This window comes from Ciconia boyciana, chromosome 25 (assembly GCF_034638445.1).
Source record: "Ciconia boyciana chromosome 25, ASM3463844v1, whole genome shotgun sequence".
Lineage (NCBI taxonomy): Eukaryota > Metazoa > Chordata > Aves > Ciconiiformes > Ciconiidae > Ciconia > Ciconia boyciana.
Genome location: NC_132958.1, coordinates 222111 through 244744, shown reverse-complemented (window position 1 = coordinate 244744; position 22634 = coordinate 222111). Strand labels below are relative to the sequence as shown.

General features: G+C 69.2%; 4 protein-coding genes across 6 annotated transcripts; 2 read left to right on the top strand and 2 right to left on the bottom strand.

Moving 5' to 3' along the window:
* Window positions 1-1598: 1598 nt before the first annotated feature.
* Window positions 1599-8685, top strand: AEBP1 (AE binding protein 1). Of its 2 annotated transcripts, XM_072846241.1 has the most exons (21): window positions 1599-1899; window positions 2069-2545; window positions 2818-2889; window positions 3339-3410; window positions 3530-3616; window positions 3943-4041; window positions 4226-4315; window positions 4665-4742; window positions 4817-4891; window positions 4975-5084; window positions 5165-5304; window positions 5406-5490; window positions 5584-5728; window positions 5812-5900; window positions 6010-6133; window positions 6228-6424; window positions 6523-6702; window positions 6780-7122; window positions 7229-7368; window positions 7454-7553; window positions 7642-8685. In XM_072846241.1, exons 1-21 carry the CDS (start codon window positions 1650-1652, stop codon window positions 8190-8192), a joined length of 3504 nt encoding a protein of 1167 aa, XP_072702342.1. In that variant the 5' UTR covers window positions 1599-1649; the 3' UTR covers window positions 8193-8685. The 2 variants fall into 2 exon arrangements, with proteins under 2 accessions (XP_072702342.1, XP_072702343.1); XM_072846242.1 differs by lacking the exon at window positions 2818-2889.
* Window positions 8657-15433, bottom strand: POLD2 (DNA polymerase delta 2, accessory subunit). Its single transcript, XM_072846249.1, has 11 exons — window positions 15318-15433; window positions 14319-14594; window positions 11966-12087; window positions 10953-11076; window positions 10761-10875; window positions 10311-10509; window positions 10093-10173; window positions 9536-9693; window positions 9289-9416; window positions 9090-9191; window positions 8657-8980 (listed from the first exon to the last, which is right to left on the bottom strand). Exons 2-11 carry the CDS (start codon window positions 14536-14538, stop codon window positions 8823-8825), a joined length of 1407 nt encoding a protein of 468 aa, XP_072702350.1. The 5' UTR covers window positions 14539-14594; window positions 15318-15433; the 3' UTR covers window positions 8657-8822.
* Window positions 15434-15607: 174 nt separating this feature from the next.
* Window positions 15608-18829, top strand: GNLY (granulysin). 2 transcript variants are annotated; one of them, XM_072846174.1, is made up of 5 exons: window positions 15608-16515; window positions 17107-17231; window positions 17357-17494; window positions 17587-17759; window positions 18710-18829. In XM_072846174.1, the coding sequence occupies exons 1-4, from the start codon at window positions 16476-16478 to the stop codon at window positions 17752-17754; spliced, it is 471 nt and encodes a 156-aa protein (XP_072702275.1). In that variant the 5' UTR covers window positions 15608-16475; the 3' UTR covers window positions 17755-17759; window positions 18710-18829. The 2 variants fall into 2 exon arrangements, with proteins under 2 accessions (XP_072702275.1, XP_072702274.1); XM_072846173.1 differs by having other exon boundaries at window positions 15610-16515; window positions 17354-17494.
* Window positions 18830-19098: 269 nt separating this feature from the next.
* Window positions 19099-21106, bottom strand: MYL7 (myosin light chain 7). Its single transcript, XM_072846089.1, has 6 exons — window positions 21056-21106; window positions 20670-20745; window positions 20061-20165; window positions 19891-19969; window positions 19735-19783; window positions 19099-19200 (listed from the first exon to the last, which is right to left on the bottom strand). Exons 1-6 carry the CDS (start codon window positions 21089-21091, stop codon window positions 19099-19101), a joined length of 447 nt encoding a protein of 148 aa, XP_072702190.1. The 5' UTR covers window positions 21092-21106.
* Between the last annotated feature and the right edge of the window lie 1528 nt (window positions 21107-22634).

The following is a 22634-nucleotide window of genomic DNA, read 5'->3' as shown; positions in this document are numbered from 1 at the left end:
GGCGGCCTGAGCCCGCCACGTGGCCCCACCGGCCACCGCGCGGCCCGGGGAGCCTGTTGGGCCGGGGCGGGTGGGGGGCACCCACCGCACCCCCTTAGCGCTTCGGGTGGCACCCTGGGGGGCTGGCGGGGCCGCGCACCCATCCTGCCCCCCCTTCCCCGGGAGCGGGGTGGGTGGAGGGGGTCGGGGGGTCACGCGTGTGCGTGCACTGCGTGTGTGCCGCGTGTGCAGTGCGTGTGCGCTGCGTCCCATGTGCAGCGCCTGGCCCGTGTGCGTGGGACCTCGTCACGTGCAGCGCAGTCCGTGTGCGGGGAGCCCCTGGGCGGTCCCCACGCGTGTGCAGGGTCTCGCGTGCAGCGCGTGCGTGCACACGCCCTCACGTACGCGGCGCGTGTGCAGCGCCGTGCGCGCAGTGCGTGTGCCACGCTGCAGCGCCGCGGCAGTTTGTGTGCGTGTGCGTGCGGCCGCGTCACCTCTGCGTGGCCGTACCAGGCCGCAGCACGTGAGCTCTGCGTGCCCAGGGCCACGTGCGCACGCGGTGCCGGCGTGCAGGGCACCGTGGCTCCGTGCGCGACGCCTGCAGCGGGTGTGCGAAGGGGCGCAGCGTGCGCATGCGCCATGCGGTGTGCGGTGTACGGTGTGCGGTGTACGGTGTGCGGTGTACGGTGCGTGGTGCGGTGTGCGGTGTGCGGTGTGCGGTGTGCGGTGTACGGTGTGCGGTGTACGGTGTGCGGTGCGGTGTGCGGTGTACGGTGCGTGGTGTACGGTGTGCGGTGTACAGTGTGCAGTGCGGTGTGCGGTGTACGGTGTGCGGTGTGCGGTGTACGGTGCGCAGTGCGGTGTGCAGTGTACGGTGCGTGGTTTACGGTGTGCGGTGTATGGTGTACGGTGTGCGGTGTGCGGTGTACGGTGCGTGGTGTACGGTGTGCGGTGTGCGGTGTGCGGTGTACGGTGCGTGGTGTGCGGTGTGCGGTGTACGGTGCGCGGTGCGGTGTGCGGTGTACGGTGCGTGGTTTACGGTGTGCGGTGTACGGTGTACGGTGTGCGGTGTGCGGTGTACGGTGCGCGGTGCGGTGCGCGGTGTGCGCTGTGCCAGGGCCGCTCCAGTGCAGCGTTGGTGCCAGGCCCGGGCACCGCACACGGTGCCAGCGTTGGTGCCCGGGCAGCGCTGCCGCGGTTGCACGGGGCCGGTGCTGGCTCCCAGCCAGGGCCGTGCCAGCTCCCACGCGGTGCCGGTGCCGGTGCCGGTGCCGGTGCCGGTGCGGTGCTGGCCCCGGGCGGGGCCAGTCCCCCCCTGCAACCCGGATCCCATTCAGCGCCAGTGCAGCCCTGCTCCCCTGCCAGCGCGGGTTCCCCACGCAGTGCCAGTCCCGTGCAGTGCCGGTGCAGTCGCGGTGCAGTGCCAGCCCCGGGCAGTCCCGGTGCCGGTGCAGCGCGGGTCCCCGGGCAGTCCCGGTGCCGTGCAGTGCCGGTGCCAGTCCCGGTGCACTCCCGGTGCCGGTGCCGAGCGGGTCCCGCGCAGCGCCGCTGCAACTCGGTGCCGCCCCCGGCTCCTGCGCCCGCCCCCGGCCCGCCCGCCCGGGCCGTGCGGGGCCGGGGCCGGGGCCGGGGCCGGGGCCGGGGCCGGGGCCGGTGCGGCGGACGCGGCGATGGGGCTGGCGGGGCCGCCCCGCTCCTGCCTCCTGCTGGCGGCCGCGCTGCTGCCGCTGCTGCCGCCCGGGGCCGCCCCGGGCCCCGCCGCGCCGCCCGCGCTCACCGACGCCGAGATCGAGGAGTTCCTGCGGGGCTTCCTCGGCCCCGGGGAGCGCGGGGACGGCGACGGCGACGGCGACGGGGACGGCACCGACCTGGGCTTCGGCACCGACCTGGGCACCGGCACCGACCTGGGCACCGGCACCGGTGAGCGAGCGGCACCGGCACCCACGGGTCGGGGCTGCCCCGGTACCGGGCACAGCCGGGGGACGGGGGGCGGCGGGGCTGGGGGGACGGGGGGCACGGGGACGTGGGGATCCCCCAGCCCGGCCCTGGCCGCCCCTCACCCGCGGCGGGGCGGCTGCCCCCCCCCCAGGCTCCCCGGGGCGGCTGACGGAGCCCGAGAAACCCAAGAAGGGGAAGAAGGAAAAACCTCCCAAACCCACCAAGAAGCCCAAGGAGAGACCCCGGGGCTCCAAGAAGGACAAGGACAAGGACAAGGACAGGGACAGGGACAGGGAGAGGGGCAAGGACAAGGACAAGGACAAGGACAAGCCCCCCAAGAAGCCCAAGGAGAAGACCCCAAAAGGCTCCGAAAAACCTCCAAAAGGCTCCGAAAAACCCCCAAAAGGCTCCAAAAAGCCCAAGGAGAAGCCGCCCAAGGAGAAGCCACCCAAGGAGAAGCCACCCAAGGCCACCAAAAAACCCTCCGGCAAGAAGCCACCGGAGCCACCGACCACCCCCCCGGAGCCCCCCGCCACCCCACAGCCCCCACGGGGTGAGGATGACGTGGGGACACCCCGATTCCCGGAGCAGCCTTCGCCCTACGAGGAGGAGGATGGAGGTGGCCGAGGTGAGTCTTGGAGGCCCCCATCTTGCCACCGGCCGGCTTGGGGTGGGGATCTTGGCACACCACGGCATCACCCGTGTCCTGCTTGGCTCCCTGGTGGCACCCCATGGCTGGATGGGCTTTGTCCCCCGTGGGGGTCCCCACCAGGGTCACCCTCCCCGCCCCCCCCGCCTTCCTCCCTGATGGGATTTTCTTTTCGGCGTGGGGCTGCCGGGGGGGCTGGGCTGGGGGCTGCGGGGCACCGCCAGCCCCTCGCTCTGTGTCCCTGTCCCCAGGGGGGCTGGAGGAGCCGCCGAGCGAGCCCTGGGAGCTGGGCCGGGAGGACTGGCGCCCTGAGCCCGAGCCTGGTGAGTGCCCTGTCCCCAGGGCCACCTCCTTGCACCCCAGGGCCACCTCCTTGCACCCTGGGGCCACCTCCCTGTACCCTGGGGCCACCTCCTTGTGCCCCAGTGCCACCTCCCTGCACCCCAGTGCCACCTTCCTGCTCCCAAGTACCGCACCCCAGGGCCACCTCCCTGTGCCCCAATGCCACCTCCCTGCTCCCTGGTGCCACCTCCCTGAGTCCCAGGGCCACCTTGCACCTTGGTGCCACCTCCCTGTACCCTGGGGCCACCTCCTTGTGCCCCAGTGTCACCCCCCTGCACCCTGGGGCCGCCTCCCTATTTCCAAGTGCCACTTCCTTGCACCCCAGTGCCACCTCCCTGCAACCTAGGGCCACCTCCCTGCTCCCTGGGGCCACCCCCTGCACCCCAGGGCCACCCCCTGCGCCCCTTCCCCACGTGCCCCCTCCCCGCAGAGGTCCCTGAGGAGCCGGAGCCACCAACGCTGGACTACAACGAGCAGCTGGAGCGGGAGGACTACGAGGACTGTACGGTGCCGGGGCGTGGGGGACCACAGGGGTCCCCCGGCCTGCAGGAAAGGAGGGAGGGGGTGCCCCCCCCGCCTCGCACCCCCAAAGTCAGTGCCACCCCCTCTTTCTGTCCCCAGTCGAGTACATCCGGCGGCAGCAGAAACCCCGCAAGCCCCCCAGCAGGAAGAGACCCGAGAGAGTCTGGCCCCAGCCCGAGGAGCCACGTAAGTGGGGGGACAGGGGGGCTGGCACCGCTTGGGGTGGGGTGGGGGGGACAGTCCCCAGCCGTAGGGACCCAGGGAGCATCACTTTGGGACAGCCCAGAGCTGGGGTGGGCATGGGGACAGCAGGGAGGCACAGGGACTGCATAGGGGTACGGGCGACCCCAGAGGGGCACGGGGATCCCATGGGGATATAGAGGGGTCCTGCGGGGACATGGGGACCCCAGAGGGGCATGGGGACCCCAGAGGGGCACAGGGATCCCACAGAAGCATGGGGGTACCCCCCTTCCCCCCCCAAGCCCCAACACAGCCTCTTTCGCCCTCCCCAGCAAAGCCGGAGGTGCCACCTCCACAGCCACCCCCACCGCCCGTCCTGGTGACCGAAGGGGACTACGAGGAGGGCTTCGAGCGACCCGACTACGATGACCGTGAGTGATGAGCGGGGGGGGGGGCCGGGGCACCCCAGGGCCCCCCATGTCGGGGGGGCTCTGCCCAGCCCCACGGATAGGCATCTCCCCCCGTGCCCAGCTGGGCTCCGACCGGTGGCACCCACCCCTGCCCCCCGGCCCTGAAGGGGTGTCCCAGCCCCCCCTCCCCGTTTGCACCCTGCAGTGGAGTACGGGCTGCCCCCCCCGCCGAAGCCCAGGAAACACCCGGACAAAGAGGACGAGATGGAGACGGACGAGGAGAAACTCAAACCCTGTGAGAGACGGGCAGGGGCTGGGTGCCGGCGCGGGTGGCATGTCCCTGGGGTGGGGGGCACGTCCCCAGGGTGGGTGGCATGTCCCTGGGGTGGGTGGCACATCCCCGGAGTGGGTGGCATGTCCCCAGGGTGGGTGGCATGTCCCTGGGGTGGGGGGCACGTCCCCAGGGTGGGTGGCATGTCCCTGGGGCGGGTGGCACGTCCCCAGAGCGGGTGGCATGTCCCTGGGGTGGGGGGCACGTCCCCAGGGTGGGTGGCATGTCCCTGGGGTGGGGGGCACGTCCCCAGGGTGGGTGGCATGTCCTCGGGGCTGGTGGCAGGTCCCCAACAGCCGCTCTCCCACCCCAGGGAAGCCCAAGAAAGGCGGCAGCAGCAAGGAGGAGGAGGAGGACCCCTGGGCGGAGGAGAAGGGCCGGGACCGCAAAGGTGGGTGCCAGCCCCCCCGTCCCCTCGCCCCCAGCCCCCCGGGCTCTGCCCCCCCTCATGCGCCTCTTTTCCAGGAAAACCCAAAAAACCAGGGGGGAAGAAGTGGGAGCCGGACGAGGATGAATGGGCCCCTCCAGAAGAGAAGACACGTGAGTGTCCCCGTTCCCAGGGGGGAAGCGGGCACCCCGCTGGGGGGGATGCCCATCACCTTCCCCCTGCCCCCCATCCCCAGGATGTCCCCCCATCGGCCTGGAGTCCCACCGCATCGAGGACGACCAGATCCTGGCCTCCTCCATGCTGCGCCATGGGCTGGGTGCCCAGCGCGGGCGCCTCAACATGCAGGTGAGGGTCGCCCGCCCCGCGCCCACCCCCTGCGCTGGCGGACCCCCCCCCCCACGTCCCCCTCGCTGTCCCCACCCCAGGCGGGCATCAACGAGGATGATTTCTTCGACGGGGCTTGGTGCGCCGAGGACGACAGCCGGGCGCACTGGATCGAGGTGGACACCCGCCGCACCACCAAGTTCACCGGCGTCATCACCCAGGGCCGCGACTCCCAGATCCAGTACGGGGCTGGGGACGAGTTGGAGGGGACGGATCTGGGGACACGGGGCGGGGGAGCAGCTTCGGGACCCCCCTTCCCAACCCGTCCCCTTCCTCCCACAGCGAGGACTTTGTCACCAGCTTCTACGTGGGCTTCAGCAACGACAGCCAGAACTGGGTGATGTACACCAACGGCTACGAGGAGATGGTACGGGACCCCAAAACTGGCTGTTTGGGGGGGTGGACAGGGACAATAGGGACCCTCTCCGCCCCCCCGGCTACACCTCGCCCCCCTCGGCAGATGTTTTATGGCAACGTGGACAAGGACACGCCGGTGCTGACCGAGTTCCCTGAGCCCATGGTGGCCCGTTACATCCGCATCTACCCCCAGACGTGGAACGGCAGCCTCTGCCTGCGCCTCGAGGTCCTGGGCTGCCCCCTCTCCAGTAAGAGCCACCCCAAAGGGGCTGGGGAGGGGGTGTGGGGGGGGTGGCAGCCCCCCACCGCCACGTCCCTGTCCCCTCCGCAGCCGTCAGCAGCTACTACGCCCAGCAGAACGAGGTGACCTCCACTGACAACCTGGACTTCCGCCACCACACCTACAAGGACATGAGGCAGGTGAGCACCTCCGTGGGGTGGGCTCCTTCAGGAGGGTGGGCTCCCCTGGGGGGGTGAGCTCGGTCCCCCATCGCCTGCCCCCCATCGCCTGCCCCCCCTGCGCCCGCAGCTGATGAAGCTGGTGAACGAGGAGTGTCCCACCATCACCCGCATCTACAACATCGGCAAGAGCTCGCGGGGGCTGAAGATCTACGCCATGGAGATCTCTGACAACCCGGGCGAGCACGAGACGGGTGAGAAGGGAAGGTGTGGGAGGACCCGGCCCCAGTCCCCGGTGCAGGCAGGGGTGCAGGTACCACAGTGACCCTGCCCGCACCCTGCCCGCAGGCGAGCCCGAGTTCAGGTACACGGCGGGGCTGCACGGGAACGAAGTGCTGGGCCGGGAGCTGCTGCTCCTGCTGATGCAGTTCCTGTGCAAGGAGTACCAGGACGGCAACCCCCGGGTGCGGAGCCTGGTGACCGAAACCCGCATCCACCTCGTGCCCTCCCTCAACCCCGACGGCTACGAGCTGGCCCGCGAGGCGGTAAGGGGACGGCAGGGCAGGGCAGGGGACGGCAGGGTGGTGGGACGGGACGGCGGGGCGCAGCCCCCGGGCTCACCACTGCCCTGGGCTGCCCGCAGGGCTCCGAGCTGGGCAACTGGGCGCTGGGCCACTGGACAGAGGAGGGCTACGACCTCTTCGAGAACTTCCCCGACTTGGCTTCGGCGCTGTGGGCGGCTGAGGAGAGGAAGCTGGTGCCCCACAAGTTCCCCAACCACCACATCCCCATCCCAGAGCACTACCTGGCTGAGGATGCCGCGGTGAGCCACGGCACGGGGCACGGCGGCGGGGCGGTGATGGGGGGTGGCGTCACACACCGCCGTGCCCACCTTGGCAGGTGGCGGTGGAGACGCGGGCCATCATGGCGTGGATGGACAAGAACCCCTTCGTGCTGGGAGGCAACCTTCAGGGTGGGGAGAAGCTGGTGTCCTACCCCTTCGACACGGCCCGGCCCGTCAGCGAGACACCGGCGACTGCCCTTCGCCCACCGGACGACTACGAGGATGACAACCCCGAACTGCAGGAGACGCCTGACCACGCCATCTTCCGCTGGCTCGCCATCTCCTACGCCTCGGCCCACCTCACCATGACCGAGACCTTCCGTGGGGGCTGCCACACGCAGGACATGACCAACGCCATGGGCATCGTGCAGGGGGCCAAGTGGCACCCCCGGGCTGGCAGTAAGTGGGTGCCACGCCATATGGTGTTGGCCTGCCTGCCCCATGCTCCCTCCACCTGAAGGTGTGAGCGAGCGGCTGGGTGGGCACTTGGTTGTTTGTCTTACAGCCATGAATGACTTCAGCTACCTGCACACCAACTGCCTGGAGCTCTCCATCTACCTGGGCTGCGACAAGTTCCCCCATGAGAGCGAGCTGCAGCAGGAGTGGGAGAACAACAAGGAGTCGCTGCTCACCTTCATGGAGCAGGTAGGTGCTGGGACGCGCCGGGCAGGGAGCCGGCAGCTGCCCTGCCTGCCCCACACGGCTCCTCTCGGCCCCTGTCCTCCCGTAGGTCCATCGGGGCATCAAGGGCTTGGTGACAGACCAGCAGGGAGAACCCATCGCCAACGCCACCATCGTCGTAGGGGGCATCAACCACAACATCAAGACAGGTAGGGCACAGGGTAGGGTGCCAGGCAGGGTGCCAGCAGCACCGTGCCGCCTCCTTCACACCCCACGGCCTCCCCTCGCTGTCCGCAGCCAGCGGCGGGGACTACTGGCGCATCCTGAACCCGGGTGAGTACCGCGTCTCAGCTCGGGCCGAGGGCTACAACCCCAGCGTCAAGACCTGCAGCGTCTTCTACGACATCGGAGCCACCCAGTGCAACTTCGTCCTGTCGCGCTCCAACTGGAAACGCATCCGGGAGATCATGGCCATGAACGGGAACCGGCCCATCCGCCGCATCGTGCCCGGCCGCCCCATGACGCCCCGTGAACGCATGCGCCTGCGTATGCGCCTCCGGCAACGCATGCGGCTCCGGCAGCAGATGAGGCTGCGGCGCCTCAATGCCACCACGGCCGCCAGCAGCCCCACGGCCCCGCCGCCCACCACGGCCTTGCCCTTCCCCTTCAGCAGCACTGCCTACATGCCCTGGAGCCAAGAGCCACCCACAGCCAGCACCTGGGAGACGGAGACCGAAACGGAGGTGGTGACTGAGCTGGTGACGGAGACGGAGGCCTGGGAGCTGGGCACGGGGACGGCGCAGCCCTTCACCACGGCCGAGACCTACACCGTGAACTTTGGTGACTAGGAGACGCTTGTCCCCTCGCTCCTGCCTCGAGCCAAGGCTGGATGCTCACGGCCAGTTTGGTTTCGCCTGCCGCGGGCTCCGGCATCTGCTTCTAAAGTCTTCCTGGAGCCCTGGGCAGCCCGCTCTGGGTAGCCTGCCCCGGGTGGGCTCCAGCTCCTCACCCGCGCTGCTTCCTAGGACTGCAGGGCACGCCATGCCGATGCTCGCCCCGAAGGCTGGGCAGCTGCGGAGCGTCCCCCTTGCCGGGCTCCAGAGCCAGGCAGGGAAGGACGTGCTGCCCCGTCCCTCGGGGCTGGGCAGTGCCAGCCCTTGCCCGGCAAGGGAAGGGGTGAAGCGGGACCCAGCCCTCGCCCCATCCCCACCTCCCGGCACAGTGGGGTTGGCAGGGGTGGTCCCGCTCTCCAGGGCAGGGCCCGCACGGAGGCAGGTGCAGCCCCTGTCCCCTCCGCACAGGTTTTTGTTACACAAATAAATCAAGTTATATTGGTACGAGCATCTCTTCTCTCCCGTGCCCCCGACAGCTCCGTGCCAGTCCTCTCCGGAGGGCAGACGGAGAGGACACAAAAGCGGTGGGCACCGGGACCCTCCAAGGGGCCAGGGGTTTATCGAGTCCGTGCCCTGCCTGCTCACTCAGTGCCCGACCTCCATGTCCCCGTCATCGTCCTCGGCCCCAAAGCCGGAGAAACTGATGGGCTGGCAGCTGAGGTTGCGCAGGTTGACAAGGCAGGCGGTCTGCGTGGTGCTGAAGGCAGGCACCGTCACCAGCAGGACCTGCTGCCCGTCCTCCCCTGCAAAGACAGGCAGGCGTCAGGCGGATGAGCCCTCGGTCGGCACCCTGGCGCGGGGTCCCAGCCCCGAGCGAGGATCGGGGAGGGTCCTGCAAGCTGCGGGACTCACCTTTGAGCAGCTTGGACTGGAAGCGGGGAGCGTTGCCGCAGAAGTAGACGTGAGGGCACTCGGTGAGGATGAAAGGGTCCGATTTGTAAAAGGGGTAGCAGCCTGGGAGGGATGGAAATTAGGAGGGGAACCTGCGCCTGCACCCCTTCGGAGGGCAAACGCCCCCCCAGCCTCGGCAGCCACCCAGCTCTGGCCTTACCCAGGGTGTCCGGGGCTGTGGGGCTGATGTGTCCCGCCAGCAGCGTCCACTCCAGGATCTCCAGGTAGTCATCCATGCTGCTGTATTTGAAGATGTCACTGACGTTTTGCCCTGACGTCCCCAAAAACCTACAACATTTTGGGGGAAGGAAGGAGAGATTCGGATGGCTGTACTTGCCGCGACTTGCCCCACGATCCCACGCCGCCAGCAGCTGTCACAGAGCTGGTGGCACACCAGGCTTTTTTACCGGATGCCGTCCACGTCGGCCTGGTAGGGGTTGGTGACCAGCTGGAGCGTGGAGTAGGCGCTGGCGAGGGGCAGCATGCAGTGATGCAGCGGCTGCTGGGGCAGCGTATAGTTGGTGGGGTCAAACTCACCGGGCATCACGTCCACAGGCACGGAGGTCTGCGGGCAGAGCGGGGATTACCGGGGACGGCCAAACCACCCTCCTTCAAAGGGGCGCAGAGCAAAGCCCCGGCTGGAGCTTGCTGCCGCCTCTGCCTCGCTCCCCGATTTGGCTCCCACCACTTCCCCGCAGGAAGCCCTGCTTGGCTTTACCGCAGAGACCGGATGCTGGGAGAGGGATCTGAAGCTGGGCTGTGCGCTGCCTCCCCTTCTTGCTGCATCCCCGTACGGCACCTTATGCGGTGCTCAAAGGGAAGCTGGGGGCCAGGGAAGGGGTGTTTGCCACCCCGCACCCCCGGGCTGCTGGCAGAGCGTTGCTCCCCTGGCTTGGGAGCCAGGCTCCCTCCCCCAGAAGGTAGCCAAGTCCCCGGCCAACCCTATCCTGCTCCGAGCACTTACGCAAAGCTGCAGCAGGATCTCATCCAGCATCTTCACGGCCTCCACGCTCGCAGCCTGGGTCTTCTTGGTCAAGTACTTGGCCTGGGTCAGTGGGGAGACAGTGAGGGAACAACCCCGTGCCCTCTCCGATTCCTCCTTCCCCACCTCCACGGGACTCCCCGTGCCAGCCTGGGCTGCGGAGAGCACGGTCGAGGCTGAGGACCCCTTCCCCGCCGTACCTTGTTGATGGTGTCCCGGCTCTGCGTGTTCTGGCTCAGCAGGTTCCCCGCCAGAATGACACGGGAGATCTGCGCGGCGCAGCTCTGCTCGCCCTCGGCGCCCAGCTGCCCCGTCACCACGTCCACCAGCAGCTGCATGCTCAGCAGGGACTCGCCGCTCCCGCTGCCCAGCCCCAGCCCCGACACCAGCAGGACGAACCTAGGCGGAGATGCTCGGGCAGCACGCCACGCTCCCTGCCTGCGCCAATCCCTGCCTGCGTGGCGATGCCAGGGCTGCCCGCACCAAGGGGCCTCAGAGAGCCAGGCGTGGGGGACGCGAGCCCCTGTCTGCGATCTCTCTTGGCACGAGGCACCTACTCTGATGGGCACTTGGGAGAAATGGTCCCCAGGGCTCGGGGGTACGGCGGGGGACGCGGTGCCAGCCCCGTTCCTGTCACTGCGGAGACTCACCGGTCCGAGGTGGGGCCTTTCCAGGGCAGCGGCCGGGGCAGGTTGGCGAAGCAGTGATCCTCCACCAGGAACTTGCCATTGTCCTGCTCGGAGCCGTACACGGCCAAGATGGTTCCTATGGCAGAGAGCAGGCGGTCAGCCCCTGGCCAGTGCCCGTGAGGTGGCTCGCACTGAGAAGCCATCGTCCCTTACCTGTCACCAGCCTCTGCACCTCAATGGCTCCTTCCAGCTTGATCCGCTGCAGCTCATCCTCCAGGATCAGCTCGTCAGAGGGGTGGACGTACTTGGGCAGGGGCGGCTGAGGCACCAGGTTGTGCTGCGGGGGGACAGGGCAGGCTGTGACGGCCTCAGCGAGGCCGGGCTGCCCCAAAGGGCCCTTCCCCCCCAGCCAAACCCCGCTTGTGGAAACCAGAGCGTGGGCGCGTGACTCACGAGAGCCGCCGGCGCAGCCCGCCACCGCCGGCCCGGCCAACACCCCTGCTGCTGCTTTCAAGGCGGCATTTTGGAGGCCCCGGCAGCTCTCGGTGCTGCTCGCCAGCTGCACACCACCCGGCTGAGCTGGTTTTGCTTAACGCTTCCCCGCAGCGCCCCGGCGAAGCAAACACGAGCGCGGCTCCCCAGCCAAGGAGGAAGCGGCTCAGCCAGGCGGCGGGAGACGGCGCTCTGGCTCGCCTCGGGAAACGTGTTTGCAATCACCGCCCGGGCAAGCGCTCCACTCCCTTTGAACCCTGCCCGGCAGGCACGGTGCTAACCTCATGCCGTGACGAGCAGGCTTCAAACTTAACGCGTTCCCCCCGAAGCCGGCTGGGAGCAGACGGGCCCCCAGCACAGCGTGGGGATGGCGGAGCTTCCCCGGACGCCCCCCTCATCCTCCTCCCCTGCAGCAGGGAGAGGAGGTTTGCTCTGCCAACCCTGCTGGATCCAAACCCTCCGAGGGCAGGAAAAGCGACAGCAAGCGGGTGCTCACGCGATGCACGCTGGCAGAAAGGGGTGACACCAAGAGTGGCAACGTCTAGGGACGGAGTAGGCACAGAGAAGACTATACGCCGGCTCCCTGGGTCAAAGCCCTGGCAGTTCCCACTCGCTAGGCCACGGCGAGCACGAGGGAAGCGATGGGAAGCCAGCCGAGGTCCCGATGTGTGTTGGCGCGTCCCCCAGAGCCATGCGGGGGGGGGGCCCATGGGAGGGAACGTCCCCGCCGTTACCTCCTCACTGATCTCCTGCAGGATGGAGGGCTGCAGCTGCATCGCCTTGAAGAGCGTCCCCACCACGCAGGACTTCTCGCCCACCCGCAGCTCGCAGAGCTTCCTCAGTGCCACGCCATTGCCTGCGGAGAGAAACGGGGCTCAGCCGGCCTCGGGGACAGCCGTGAGGGCAGGCAAGGCTCAAGGCTGGCCGGCACCAGCTGAAAGGGCCTGAACAGCGAGGCCAGCAAGAGGCGGTGGGGGAATGTTGCAAAGCATCTCGCTTTTCCTTGAGGCACGGAGCCGAATTCACATGTGTAGGCCAGATGGGGCGAACTGAGCGTACCGGAGAGCCAGCACTGCCTGCAGGCATTTCCTCTGCGTTGAGGCGGAGGAAAGCTGGGTCATGCCAGGGTCTGGGGGACCCGCAGCTCCCAGCCACCGCCCAGGACAGCGTGCAGAGCTCCCGGTGGGCCACAGCTCCAGCTCTGCCCAGGAAGGGAGCGTGCACGGGTCTGGGCATGGAGCCAGCGCTCTTGCCCCTGGGCATGAGGGGCTGGTGTCCCTGCTCCCCATCCAGGAGACGACCTAAACACCCTGCTCAGATTTGACAGGCGGGAGAGATCATTCACCACCCCCAAGTCTGACCTCTGCCTCTGCCAGGGCCAGATCCTCCGCCCGGGATCCCTGCTGGAAGGCAGGATCCCTATCGCAGCCGGGCATTTGGGAAGATCCTGGCATGAAGACAGGGGAGCAGCAGGGTTTCCTCTGCCTGAAAGGCACAAACAGGTCCCTGGGCCAGGGATCCACAGGGGGATCTGGGCCGGGGGAACCAACGCGTGCTTCAGGAGGTGCAAAGAGCATTGCAGCCCCAGCGCTTCATTGTCTTTGTGGCTGGGGAGCATTTGCAGAGAGCAAAAAATGCACCTCCCTCCCCACAAGCTGAGCCCGAGACTTCTCACCTCACCCACAAGGACCCAGAGATGCTTCAGCCCCATCCTTTACGTGTCCATAGAGCTTTTATTTCCCCCTGTTTAAATCAACCCGTGAAGCGCATCCATCCCGAGCCTCAAGCCCTGGAGGGAGGAGGACTGGCTGCCGGGCTGCGCTGGCACCGCGAGAGCTGCCGGGCTCCTCTCCCAGCGCAACGCTGCCAAAGCCCGCTGCCGTGCTGGCTCCTCTGTCAGGCCATCCTTTCTGGCTGCGGGCGGTGGGGTGACGTTTTCCCCCCAGACTCTCCCTTTGCTAATCACGCGCCTGCTGAACGTGACTCCTGTCCGGTGGAAAGCACCCTGCTGCGATCACAGGCACCCGGGGCTCCGCGGAGCTGGAAACATGGGTTCATCAATGCCAGGAATGAAAACACTCGGAGTCAGAAAAAACAATCCAGTTTTAGTTTCTTATTCTTGGCTCTAACCCCCCAAAATGTGTGTGTTTAGGGGGAGGGGGGCTGCTCTCTCCAGATTTTGCCTGCAGGCGCTTCTCGCTGTGAGACAAACCCCAGAAATCTCGTCCCATCACATGACTCCGGGAAGTGGAGCTTTACAAAGCCGCTGGTTCCCATCAACCTTGGCAAAATCCAGTGTTACAGCACAGGGTGGCCGGCCAAGGAACGACATCCACTGTGGAACCGGCACAGCTTGGCGTGGACTTTGCTTCCCCTCGGCTCCGCGCAGCCCATGGGGCCAGGGAGAAAAAGAAAAACAAGCGGCCGGCCCAAAAACCTCCATAGAAGGGCAAAGCCGAAAGCTTAGCTGGCCCGAGAGGGCGAAATTCGATAACAGGCTTTTACCACGCTTGGGGAGCCACGCGCCACGCCGAGGCCTGCCAGAAAGCTCAGCCACTGCGCTCTGGCAGCGGCGAGGCGGTTGCTTCATCCAGTGCCGCCGTTACGCCTTCGGGTGGAAACTCTCTAGCACGAGGATCCCACCCGCTAACCGCTAACGCGGCCCCGCCGGGCAAGGAAACGGCCCCCCCGGTGCAAGCGGCGCCTCTCCCGCCCCCCACACCTCGCTTCCTGGCCGAGGCACCCGCCAGCCCCTCGCCCCGGCAAACCTTGCGCTTAGCTCGTGCTCCCGACAGCCAGCAGAAGTTTTGACCTGGCCTGGTGAGCAAAAACGAGAAGGTTTTCTCCGCACAGCTGATGTTTAAAGGTGATTTTAGAAACGCTGGGACACCATCCGGCAGAGAAACCATCCCCAAAAAACCACCTCTGGGTTATTCGACCCCTAACGTGTGCGTAAGCTTAGGAACCGACGGCCACCACCCGCCGAAAAATCACCGACGAGCTTCCAGCGGGCGCCGTGTCGGCTGCAGGGCTTTGCCTTCCTCCCCCAAATTGGGGGGGGGGGGGGTATTCCCCAAACCGACTCACCCCACTTCTGTTGCGCTCGCTCCTCCAAGATGGGCCGCATCTTGATGAGGCGTGCGGCGTAGATGTGAGCGTACTGGCGGCTGAAGCTGCGCTCGCCCAGCCGGAAGGGCTGGGAGCAGTCGGCGTACGCCGACACCGGCACCCTGGCGAAGGTGGAGGCCTCGGTGGAGGGGGGGGCCAGCAAACCCTGCGCCGTGGGGGCCGCCTGCTCCGAAAACATGGCGGGCGCCGGGCCGGAGCAGCAGGGCTGGACGCGGGGGGGGTTTAATGGAGGGTCTGGAAAGCAAAGGGGAAAATTAAGGATCCTGGCAAATGAAGGCGAATGCAGGCGGCACAGCCCCAAGCCCGGCACACCCCGGCCGTCGCCGTCACCCCGAGACGCCGTGAATCCCTCCCTAGAAGCAGCCTCCACCCCCAGCCTGACCCCCTCGCCCCCCAAAACACAAACCAGGCCTGGGTCCAACCCCCCTGAACACCGCACCCCCTCCAACACCAGGGCACCCCCAAACTCATCCTGGTGCCAGGAAAACCCCAGGACCCCCCCCCCTCCAAATCACAGCCCGGCAGCAGGACACCTGAAGCCCCCCCAAAATACACCCTGGCCACCGGACCACCCCGGGACTCCCCGCAAATGCGCCCTGGCACCGAGAGCCCTGCACAGCCCCCTGGCACCAGGGCCCCCCCAGGACACCCCTTAAACACACCCCTGGCACAGAGACCCCCCAAACACCTCCTGGCACCAGGACCCCCCCGGACACCACACACACCCAAAAACACCCCCCAGACCCCCTCCAGGCAGCAGGGCCCTATAGGGACCCCCGTGTCCCCCGGGGCACCAGGACCTCCCTCCCCCCTCCCCAACCAGGGAGCCCCAGAGACCCCAGACACCCCCCCAGGGACCAGGGACCCCCCAAGCAGGAGGGGCCCCGGCGCGGGGCAGCCCCAGCCCTCCCCCCCACTTCTCAGCCCCTCCGGGCCCCCAGGCCGCAGGTGACGTACGGGGTCAGAGGTCAGAGGTCAGAGGTGGCGGGGGCCGCCAGCCCGGCACCACAGCCCCGCCATGGGGAGGAGGGGGGGAAAAAGGCGCGAACGCCGCAAAGCCCGGAAGTCGCGTGGCCGCGGGGCGGAAGTGACGTCAAAGCGGCGGGTCGCCGTGGCAACCGCTGGTGGCGGCGGCGGCGCGAGGCCGTTACCGTGGAAACGGGGGGCGGGGCAGAGGGCGGACACGGAGCGTGAGGGGACGGGGGGGTCCGGGACCCAGCGGGACCCCAGGGAGCCCGGGAGGGGACGGGGACACCGGGACCGAGCCCTGGGGCGGGCAGCGGGACCGAGCCCCGGGACCCTGCGGAGCCCGGGAGGGGACGGGGACACCGGGACCGGCCCCCGGGGGGACACCGGGACGGGCCCCCGGGACCCCCCATTGCTCGTGGAGGGACAGGGGACACTGGGGCCGACCCCTGAGACCTCAGGGAGCCCGGGAGGGGTCGGGGGGGACACCGGGACGGAGCCCCAGGGCCCCACGGAGCTCGTGGGGGCACAGGGGACACCGGGACCAGCCCCCCGGACCCCCCGGAGCCCAGGGTGGGGACAGGGGGCACCGGGACCGACCCCGGGGAGTCGCCGAGACGGAGCCCTGAGACCTCATGGAGCTCATGGGGGGACAGGGGACACCGGGACCGAGCCCGGGGGGACACTGGGCCCCAGCCCTGGGACCCCACAGAGCCCGGGAGGGGACACCGGGACGGACCCCCAGGACCCCACGAGGGTCCGGCCCCACACCCACCTCCCACCCCACGGCCGGGGGGCTGGCGGGGCCTCTGCAAGGCCCCAGGCGGGCTGAGGGTCTGGGGCCGGCGGCAGCACCCCCGCTCCCTCGGCTGGGGCTCGCGGGGGCTCGGGGGGCTTCTGGGGAGCCCCAGGGCTCGGGGGGGCCCCCACGCCCCCTTCCTGCCGCGGGGGCGGAGGCGCGAGGGAGGAAGGGGTTTGCGAGCCGGCGCGGCTCCATTTTAAGGGCTTTTTGGGTTTCGGTGGCGCTGAGTGACGCGGCCGTCCCCGCAGCCCGCTCGCTGGGCTATAAAAGCTGTCAGGGTGGGACGGCCGGCTCTCACCCGCCGTCACCCGCCCTCACCCGCCGTCACCCTCTCGAGTGGGCTCACCATGGCTGCCGCCTTCCTCTTGGTGCTGGTGGCGGTGGGAGGTAACGGGGGTCCCTCCTGCCCCACGTCCCGCAGGAGGAGGGGGCGGGGAGGGGGCGGCGAGGGGATGGGGGGGACACGTGGGGATGGACGAGGGGGACAGCGGGGTGGGTGGCAGTGCGCTTGGGGACGGCACCTGGGGACGGGGTGTGCGTGGGGACCCTGGGATGGCGGGGACAGGGTCCTCGTGGGGACAGGCACGTGGGGACAGCGGGGACGAGGTCTATGTGGGGACCTGGGGACGATGGGGACAGGGTCCGCGTGGGGACCTGGGGCTGGTGGGGACGGGCTCGGTGTGGGGACCTGAGGACGGGCGGGTGCAGGTTCCACATGGGGACCCAGGGGTGGCGGGGAGGGGACAGGCACGTGGGGATGGCAGGGACGAGGTCTGTGTGACAACCGGGGAATGGCGGGGACGGGGTCTGCATGGGCACCTGGGGGTGGTGGGGGCAGGAGGACGCGGGGACAGGCAGGAGGGATGGCAGGGACGGCGTCTGCGTGGGGACGGGGTCCGGGCACCCCGGGGCGCGCAGGGACCTCGGTGACAGGCGCGCGCTGCCGCGGCCGTGCTCACCGTCCCCGTCCCCGTGCAGCGGCGCAGGCCGTGGTCGCCGACCCCTGCCAGGGTGGCCCCGCGTCCTGGTGCCAGGACGCGGCCACGGCCGCCCAGTGCCGCAGGGAGCAGTACTGCCGCGACCTCTGGGACAGCCTGGCCCTGGTGAGCACCGGCCCCGCTGCCCCACGGCCTCCGCCCCCGCCGTGGGGCAGCCCCCCGCCTGCATCGGGGCCGCGCCGGGGGGACCCGGCCCGGCTCTGAGGGTCCGCATCGTCGTCCCACAGCAGGACGTGGCCGAAGGGGACGCGGCCGAAGGGGACGCGGCCGAAGGGGACGTGGCGGCACCGGGCAAGGGGAAGAAGTGCAAGCTGTGCATCAAAATCCTGGAGCAGATCAAGGCGATGGCGGGCGACGACCCCGACGAGGTGAGGGGGCGGCTGGGGGGCTCGGGGCAGCGGGACGGGGGGCCGGCGCCCCACACGCGGCCCCGCTGACGCTGCCGGGGCGGTTGCGGCAGGAAGCGGTTGAGGCGGCGCTGGGCAAGGGCTGCCGGGCGCTGGGGAGACGCCTGGGCCGCGCCTGCAAGGTGCTGGTGAAGAAGTTCCGGGAGCAGATCAGCGAGTCCCTGCAGAACGGCGACCGGGCCCAGGACACCTGCGCCGCCATCGGCTTCTGCAAGGCCTGAGCCCGGTCAGCACCCGCCCCCGCTCCTGCACCCCGCGTCCTGCACCTTACATCCTGCACGCCCTGCACCCTGCGCCCTGCACCCTGCGTCCTGCACCCCGCGTCCTGCACCTTACATCCTGCGCGTCCTGCACCCTGCGCCCTGCACCCTGCGTCCTGCACCCCACGTCCTGCTCCTTACATCCTGCGCGCCCTGCACCCTGCGTCCTGCACCCCGCGTCCTGCACCTTACATCCTGCGCGTCCTGCACCCTGCGTCCTGCACCCCGCGTCCTGCGCATCCTGCACCCCGCGTCCTGCTCCTTACATCCTGCGCGTCCTGCACCCCGCGTCCTGCACCTTACATCCTGCGCGTCCTGCACCCCGCTCCTGCACCCCATGTCCTGCTCCTTACATCCTGCGCGTCCTGCACCCTGCGCCCTGCACCCCGCGTCCTGCTCCTTACATCCTGCGCGTCCTGCACCCCGCGTCCTGCACCTTACATTTTGCGCGCCCTGCACCCTGCGTCCTGCACCCCGCGTCCTGCACCTTACATCCTGCACGCCCTGCACCCCGCGTCCTGCACCCCGCGTCCTGCACCCCACGTCCTGCGCGTCCTGCACCCCGCGTCCTGATCCTGCATCCCACACTGCACCCCATGGCCCCCGTCCTGCGTCTGGCATCCAGCACCCCCCATCCTGCCCCGTGCACCCCACATCCTCCATCCCGCACCCCGTATCCCACACCCGCACCCCATATCCTGCACCCCGCACCCCACAGCTGCCCAGGGGGTGGGAGGGCGCCTGGGGGTCCTGTGCCTCCAGGAGGGAACCTGCCTGCACCCCCGTGGGGTGGGGACCCCAAAATGCATCCTGGAGAGGGGGGGAAGGTTGGAGGAGCCGCTTTCACTGGCACCTGCGCTGGGGGTGACGGGGTGACGGTGGCCGCCGACTCACCGCTCCTTCCTTGTGTCCGCAGGGCTCAGCCCCACAGCCGGCCCCGAGTGCCACCCCCCGAACCCCGAACCCCCTCCCAGCCCCATCTGCCACCCCGGCCCCCGGATCCCCCTCCCCACGCAATAAAGCATCTGGCTTCAGGCCACCGCGTCTCCTGGGGATGGTGGCCCTGCCGTCCCCCGTGCCGGGGGTCCCTGGGAGCCCATCCTGGGGGGGGGGGGGGGGGGCTGTGTCCCTTGTGCTGGGGCCATGCCAGCTCCATGGGGACACCGGGAGCCATGCGGGGGTGCAAAGCCCAGGCTGAACGGAGCCACCTCCCTCCCCGGGGCCGCTGCGGACAGACGGACGGACAAGATCCCCTCGTGTGGGGGTTTATTGGCCGGAGCGGGGGGCGGGGGACCCGCTGTCCCCTCAGTCCTCCTTCTCGTCCCCATGGGTGATGATGTAGCACAGGGACTTGTAGTCGATGTTCCCCGAGGCGTCGATGGGCGTCACCGCAAACATCTGCTCCACCTGCGTGGGGACACGCGCCCGGGGGGCTGGGCTGGGTCCCTGCGGGGTGCCACGTGGGGATCGCGGGGACGGGGGCTGTGGGGACGGGGTCTGTGGGGGGCCCATGGGGATCTTGGAGTCGGGGATCGCGGGGGACACGTGGCAATCCTGGGGACAGGGTCCCAGTGGGACACATGGGGACCCTGGGGACGAGGTCTATGGGGGACGCATGGCAATCTTGGGGACAGGGTGCCAGCGGGGCACATGGGATCTCAGGGATGGGGCCGTATGGGGCTGGGCACACGGGAACCTTGGGGACAGGATCTTTGGGGGACACACGGGGATCTGGGGCTGGGGGCTGCGTCCCCCTCCCCGCGTCTCCCCCTGGGCAGGCAGAGCCAGGCGTCCTGGGCACCCGCTTCCCCCGAGGGTCCTGGTGTCCCCCCTCATGCAGGGACACTGTGAGGGGACAGGGTGGGCAGGGGCCAGCGCAGGGGACTGTGACGGCGATGGTGACAATGACGGTGACGGTGATGGCCAAGGAAGCCACCTCACCTCCTCTGGGGAGAACTTATCCGCCTGGGTCAGGAGGAGCTGCTTAAACCTGTGGGAAGAGGGAACAGCTGAGCCTGGCGCTGGCTCCTGTCCCCATCCCGGGGGACGCAGGATCCGGCCGGGTGCCCCGAGGGGTCCCTGCTGCCCCCCGCTCACTCGTCCTTGTTCACGGTGCCGGTGCCGGCGGGGTCGAAGAGCTTGAAGGCGTTGAGGATGGACTCCTCGGGGTCGGTGCCTGGGGGGGAAGGTGCTGGTGGGGTTCGGGGCCAACCCCTGCGGGTGTCGGGGGTGTCAGGGGATGTCGGGGGACACCCGGGGCCACTCACCGTTCAGCTTCTCCCCAAAGAGCGTCAGGAAGACGGTGAAGTTAATGGGCCCCTTCCCCTCCTTCAGCATCTCCTCCAGCTCCTCGTCGCTCACGTTCGTCTTCCCTGGGGGGGGACACACACGGTGACAGGGCCACGTGGCACCGGGGACAGGGGACAGCCTGGCCCGGGGAGGGGAGAGGTGCCACCGGAGAAGCCAGCTGGAGCGCTGGGACGTGTCCCTCGGGAGAGGCAGCGAGTGGTTCCCTCCGCACACCCGGGTGGCCCCGGCTGTCGCTGCCCCGGGCTTCGCACCGTCGCTGTCCCCGCACTTGGCACTGTCACTTCCCCATGCCTGGCACCACATCTGTCCACACGCTTGGCACTGTCACTGTCACCCACTTGGCACCGTCGCCGGCACTGTCACTGCCATGGGCTTGGCGCCGTCGCTGTCCCTGCAATCGGCATCACCGCTGTCCCCAGCTCGGCACTGTCACTGTCCCCAGTTTGGCACCATCGCTGTCCCACACTTGGCACTGTCACTGGCCCCTGCCACCATCACCGTCCCCACCCCAGCTCGGCGCCACAGCCGTCCCCATCCCCATCCCGTCCCCACACGGCACCGCTGACCCAGCTGCGAGTAGGTCTCCTTCAGGTCCGCCTTGGTGATGATCCCGTCCCGGTTCTGGTCGATGCAGCTGAAGGCCTGGAGCGGAGCGGGCAGGGGGCGGGGGGCTGAGCCCTGGGACCCCCCGCCCCGGGACCCCCTGTCCTGGGACCCCCTGCCCCCGGGACCCTGCACCCTGCCTCCCCCCGCCCCGGGACCCCCTGTCCTGGGAACCCCTGCCCTGGGACCCCCCACCCTGGGACCCCCTGCCCCCGGGACCCTGCACCCTGCCTCGCCCCGCCCCGGGACCCCCTGTCCTGGGAACCCCTGCCCTGGGACCCCCCACCCTGGGACCCCCTCTCGGGACCCCCACCCTGGGACCCCCTGCCCCCGGACCCCCACCCGCTACCTCCTTGAACTCCTGGATCTGTGACTGCTCGAACATGGAGAAGACGTTGGAGGAGCCGCGCTGCGCCCGCCTGGCCGCCGCCCTGCCGCGCGTGCCCGCCCTCCTGCCGGCCTGCGGGAGCCAACCGGGGCGCGGGGAAGCCTTGGTCCGTCCCCGGCCAATCAGAGCGCAGGGAATCCCTTTTTGGGTCCCAGCCAATCAGAGCGCAGGGAATCCCTTTTTGGGTCCCAGCCAATCAGAGTGCAGGGCGCCCCCCCCGCCCTTTTTTTTTTTTTTTGGTCATAGCCAATCAGAGTGCAGGGAATCCCCTTTGTTTGACCCCAGCCAATCAGAGCGCAGGGAATCCCTTTTGTTTGGCCTTGGCCAATTGGAACATAGAGAATCCTGCTGGCTGAGGGCTGCCACCAATCAGAGCTCAAGGATGTCTTTCTGGTGGCAGCCAATCAGAACACAGGGAATCCTGCTGGCTGCTGGCTGCAGCCAATCAGAGCGCAGCCCTCCCCTGTCCCGGACAGCCAATCAGAGCAGAAGGGATCCCCTTCCCCTCCTCCAATGACCTGGGGGATCCCGGCGCTGCCGGGTGCCCCCCGCGGTGCTGGGGGCTTCAGGGGCGGCACTGCTGGGGGGGCCCCGTCCCTGGGGTGACCCAGACCCCCGGGGAAGCCCAGCCCCCCCAGTGTCTCCAGCCCCCTGAGGGGGCCCCGGGGTGACCCCGCACTTTGGGGTGGCCCCAAAACCCCACGGCAGCCCCAGACCCCCAGGGTGACCCCACACTCTGGGGTGACCCCAGCCCCTGCGGTGGCCCCAGACCTCCAGGGTGGCCCCGGGTGCCCGATGGTGGCCCCAGGACCCTGGGGTGACCCCCGCACCCTGAGATGTTCCTAGATCCCGGGGTGTCCCCACGTCCCAGGGTGGCCCCAGACCCCCTCGGGTGGTCCAGAGCCATGCGGTGGCCCCAGATGTCCAAGGGTGTCCCCGGACCCCCAAGATGGCCCATACCATGGGGTGGCCCCACACCCCCGGGGTGGCCCCACAGCTCCGGGGCCGACCCCAACAGCCTGAGTGGGTCCCGGACCTGGGGTGCCCCAGACCCCCAGAGGGAACCCAACTCCCTGGGGTGCCCCGGGAGGACATCAACACCCTGGGGTGCCCCCAGACAGACCCCAACACCTTGGGGTGCCCCAGGAGGACACCAGCTCCCTGGGGTGCTCGCACACACCCAGAGGGACCCCAACACCCTAGAGTGCCCCCAGACCCCGGAGGGACCCGACACCCTGGGGTGCCCCAGACCCTCAGATGGACCCCAGCACCCTGGGGTGCCCCCAGACCCCAGAGGACCCCAGCACCCTGGGGTGCCCCCAGACTCTCAGAGGGACCCAGCACCCTGGGGTGCTCCCGACTCCCGGGGGATCCCGACACCCTGGGCTGCCCCAGACCCTCAGGGGGACCCCGACACCCTGCCCCGGACCCTCCGGGGGACCTAAAAACCCTGGGGTGCCCCAGACCCTCACGAGGACCCCAACACCCCGAGGTGGCCCAGAACCTCAGGGGGACCCAAAACCCTGGGGTGTCCCCAGAC

What these genes read in the sequence shown, in the direction of transcription:
- AEBP1 (XM_072846241.1), top strand. Translation starts at nt 1,650, where the DNA reads ATGGGGCTGGCGGGGCCGCCCCGCTCCTGCCTCCTGCTGGCGGCCGCG. An exon ending in GGAGGATGGAGGTGGCCGAG is followed by an intron (nt 2,546 to 2,817) that starts GTGAGTCTTGGA and finishes CCCTGTCCCCAG; the next exon opens with GGGGGCTGGAGGAGCCGCCG. An exon ending in GAAGGGCCGGGACCGCAAAG is followed by an intron (nt 4,743 to 4,816) that starts GTGGGTGCCAGC and finishes CCTCTTTTCCAG; the next exon opens with GAAAACCCAAAAAACCAGGG.
- POLD2 (XM_072846249.1), bottom strand. Translation starts at nt 14,538, where the DNA reads ATGTTTTCGGAGCAGGCGGCCCCCACGGCGCAGGGTTTGCTGGCCCCC. An exon ending in AGATCCTGCTGCAGCTTTGC is followed by an intron (nt 9,694 to 10,092) that starts GTAAGTGCTCGG and finishes CTCTGCCCGCAG; the next exon opens with ACCTCCGTGCCTGTGGACGT. An exon ending in CCAGTCCAAGCTGCTCAAAG is followed by an intron (nt 8,981 to 9,089) that starts GTGAGTCCCGCA and finishes CTGTCTTTGCAG; the next exon opens with GGGAGGACGGGCAGCAGGTC.
- GNLY (XM_072846173.1), top strand. Translation starts at nt 16,476, where the DNA reads ATGGCTGCCGCCTTCCTCTTGGTGCTGGTGGCGGTGGGAG. An exon ending in TCTGGGACAGCCTGGCCCTG is followed by an intron (nt 17,232 to 17,353) that starts GTGAGCACCGGC and finishes GTCGTCCCACAG; the next exon opens with CAGGACGTGGCCGAAGGGGA. An exon ending in CGGGCGACGACCCCGACGAG is followed by an intron (nt 17,495 to 17,586) that starts GTGAGGGGGCGG and finishes CGGTTGCGGCAG; the next exon opens with GAAGCGGTTGAGGCGGCGCT.
- MYL7 (XM_072846089.1), bottom strand. Translation starts at nt 21,091, where the DNA reads ATGTTCGAGCAGTCACAGATCCAGGAGTTCAAGGAG. An exon ending in CTTTGGGGAGAAGCTGAACG is followed by an intron (nt 19,970 to 20,060) that starts GTGAGTGGCCCC and finishes CTTCCCCCCCAG; the next exon opens with GCACCGACCCCGAGGAGTCC. An exon ending in ATAAGTTCTCCCCAGAGGAG is followed by an intron (nt 19,201 to 19,734) that starts GTGAGGTGGCTT and finishes GTCCCCACGCAG; the next exon opens with GTGGAGCAGATGTTTGCGGT.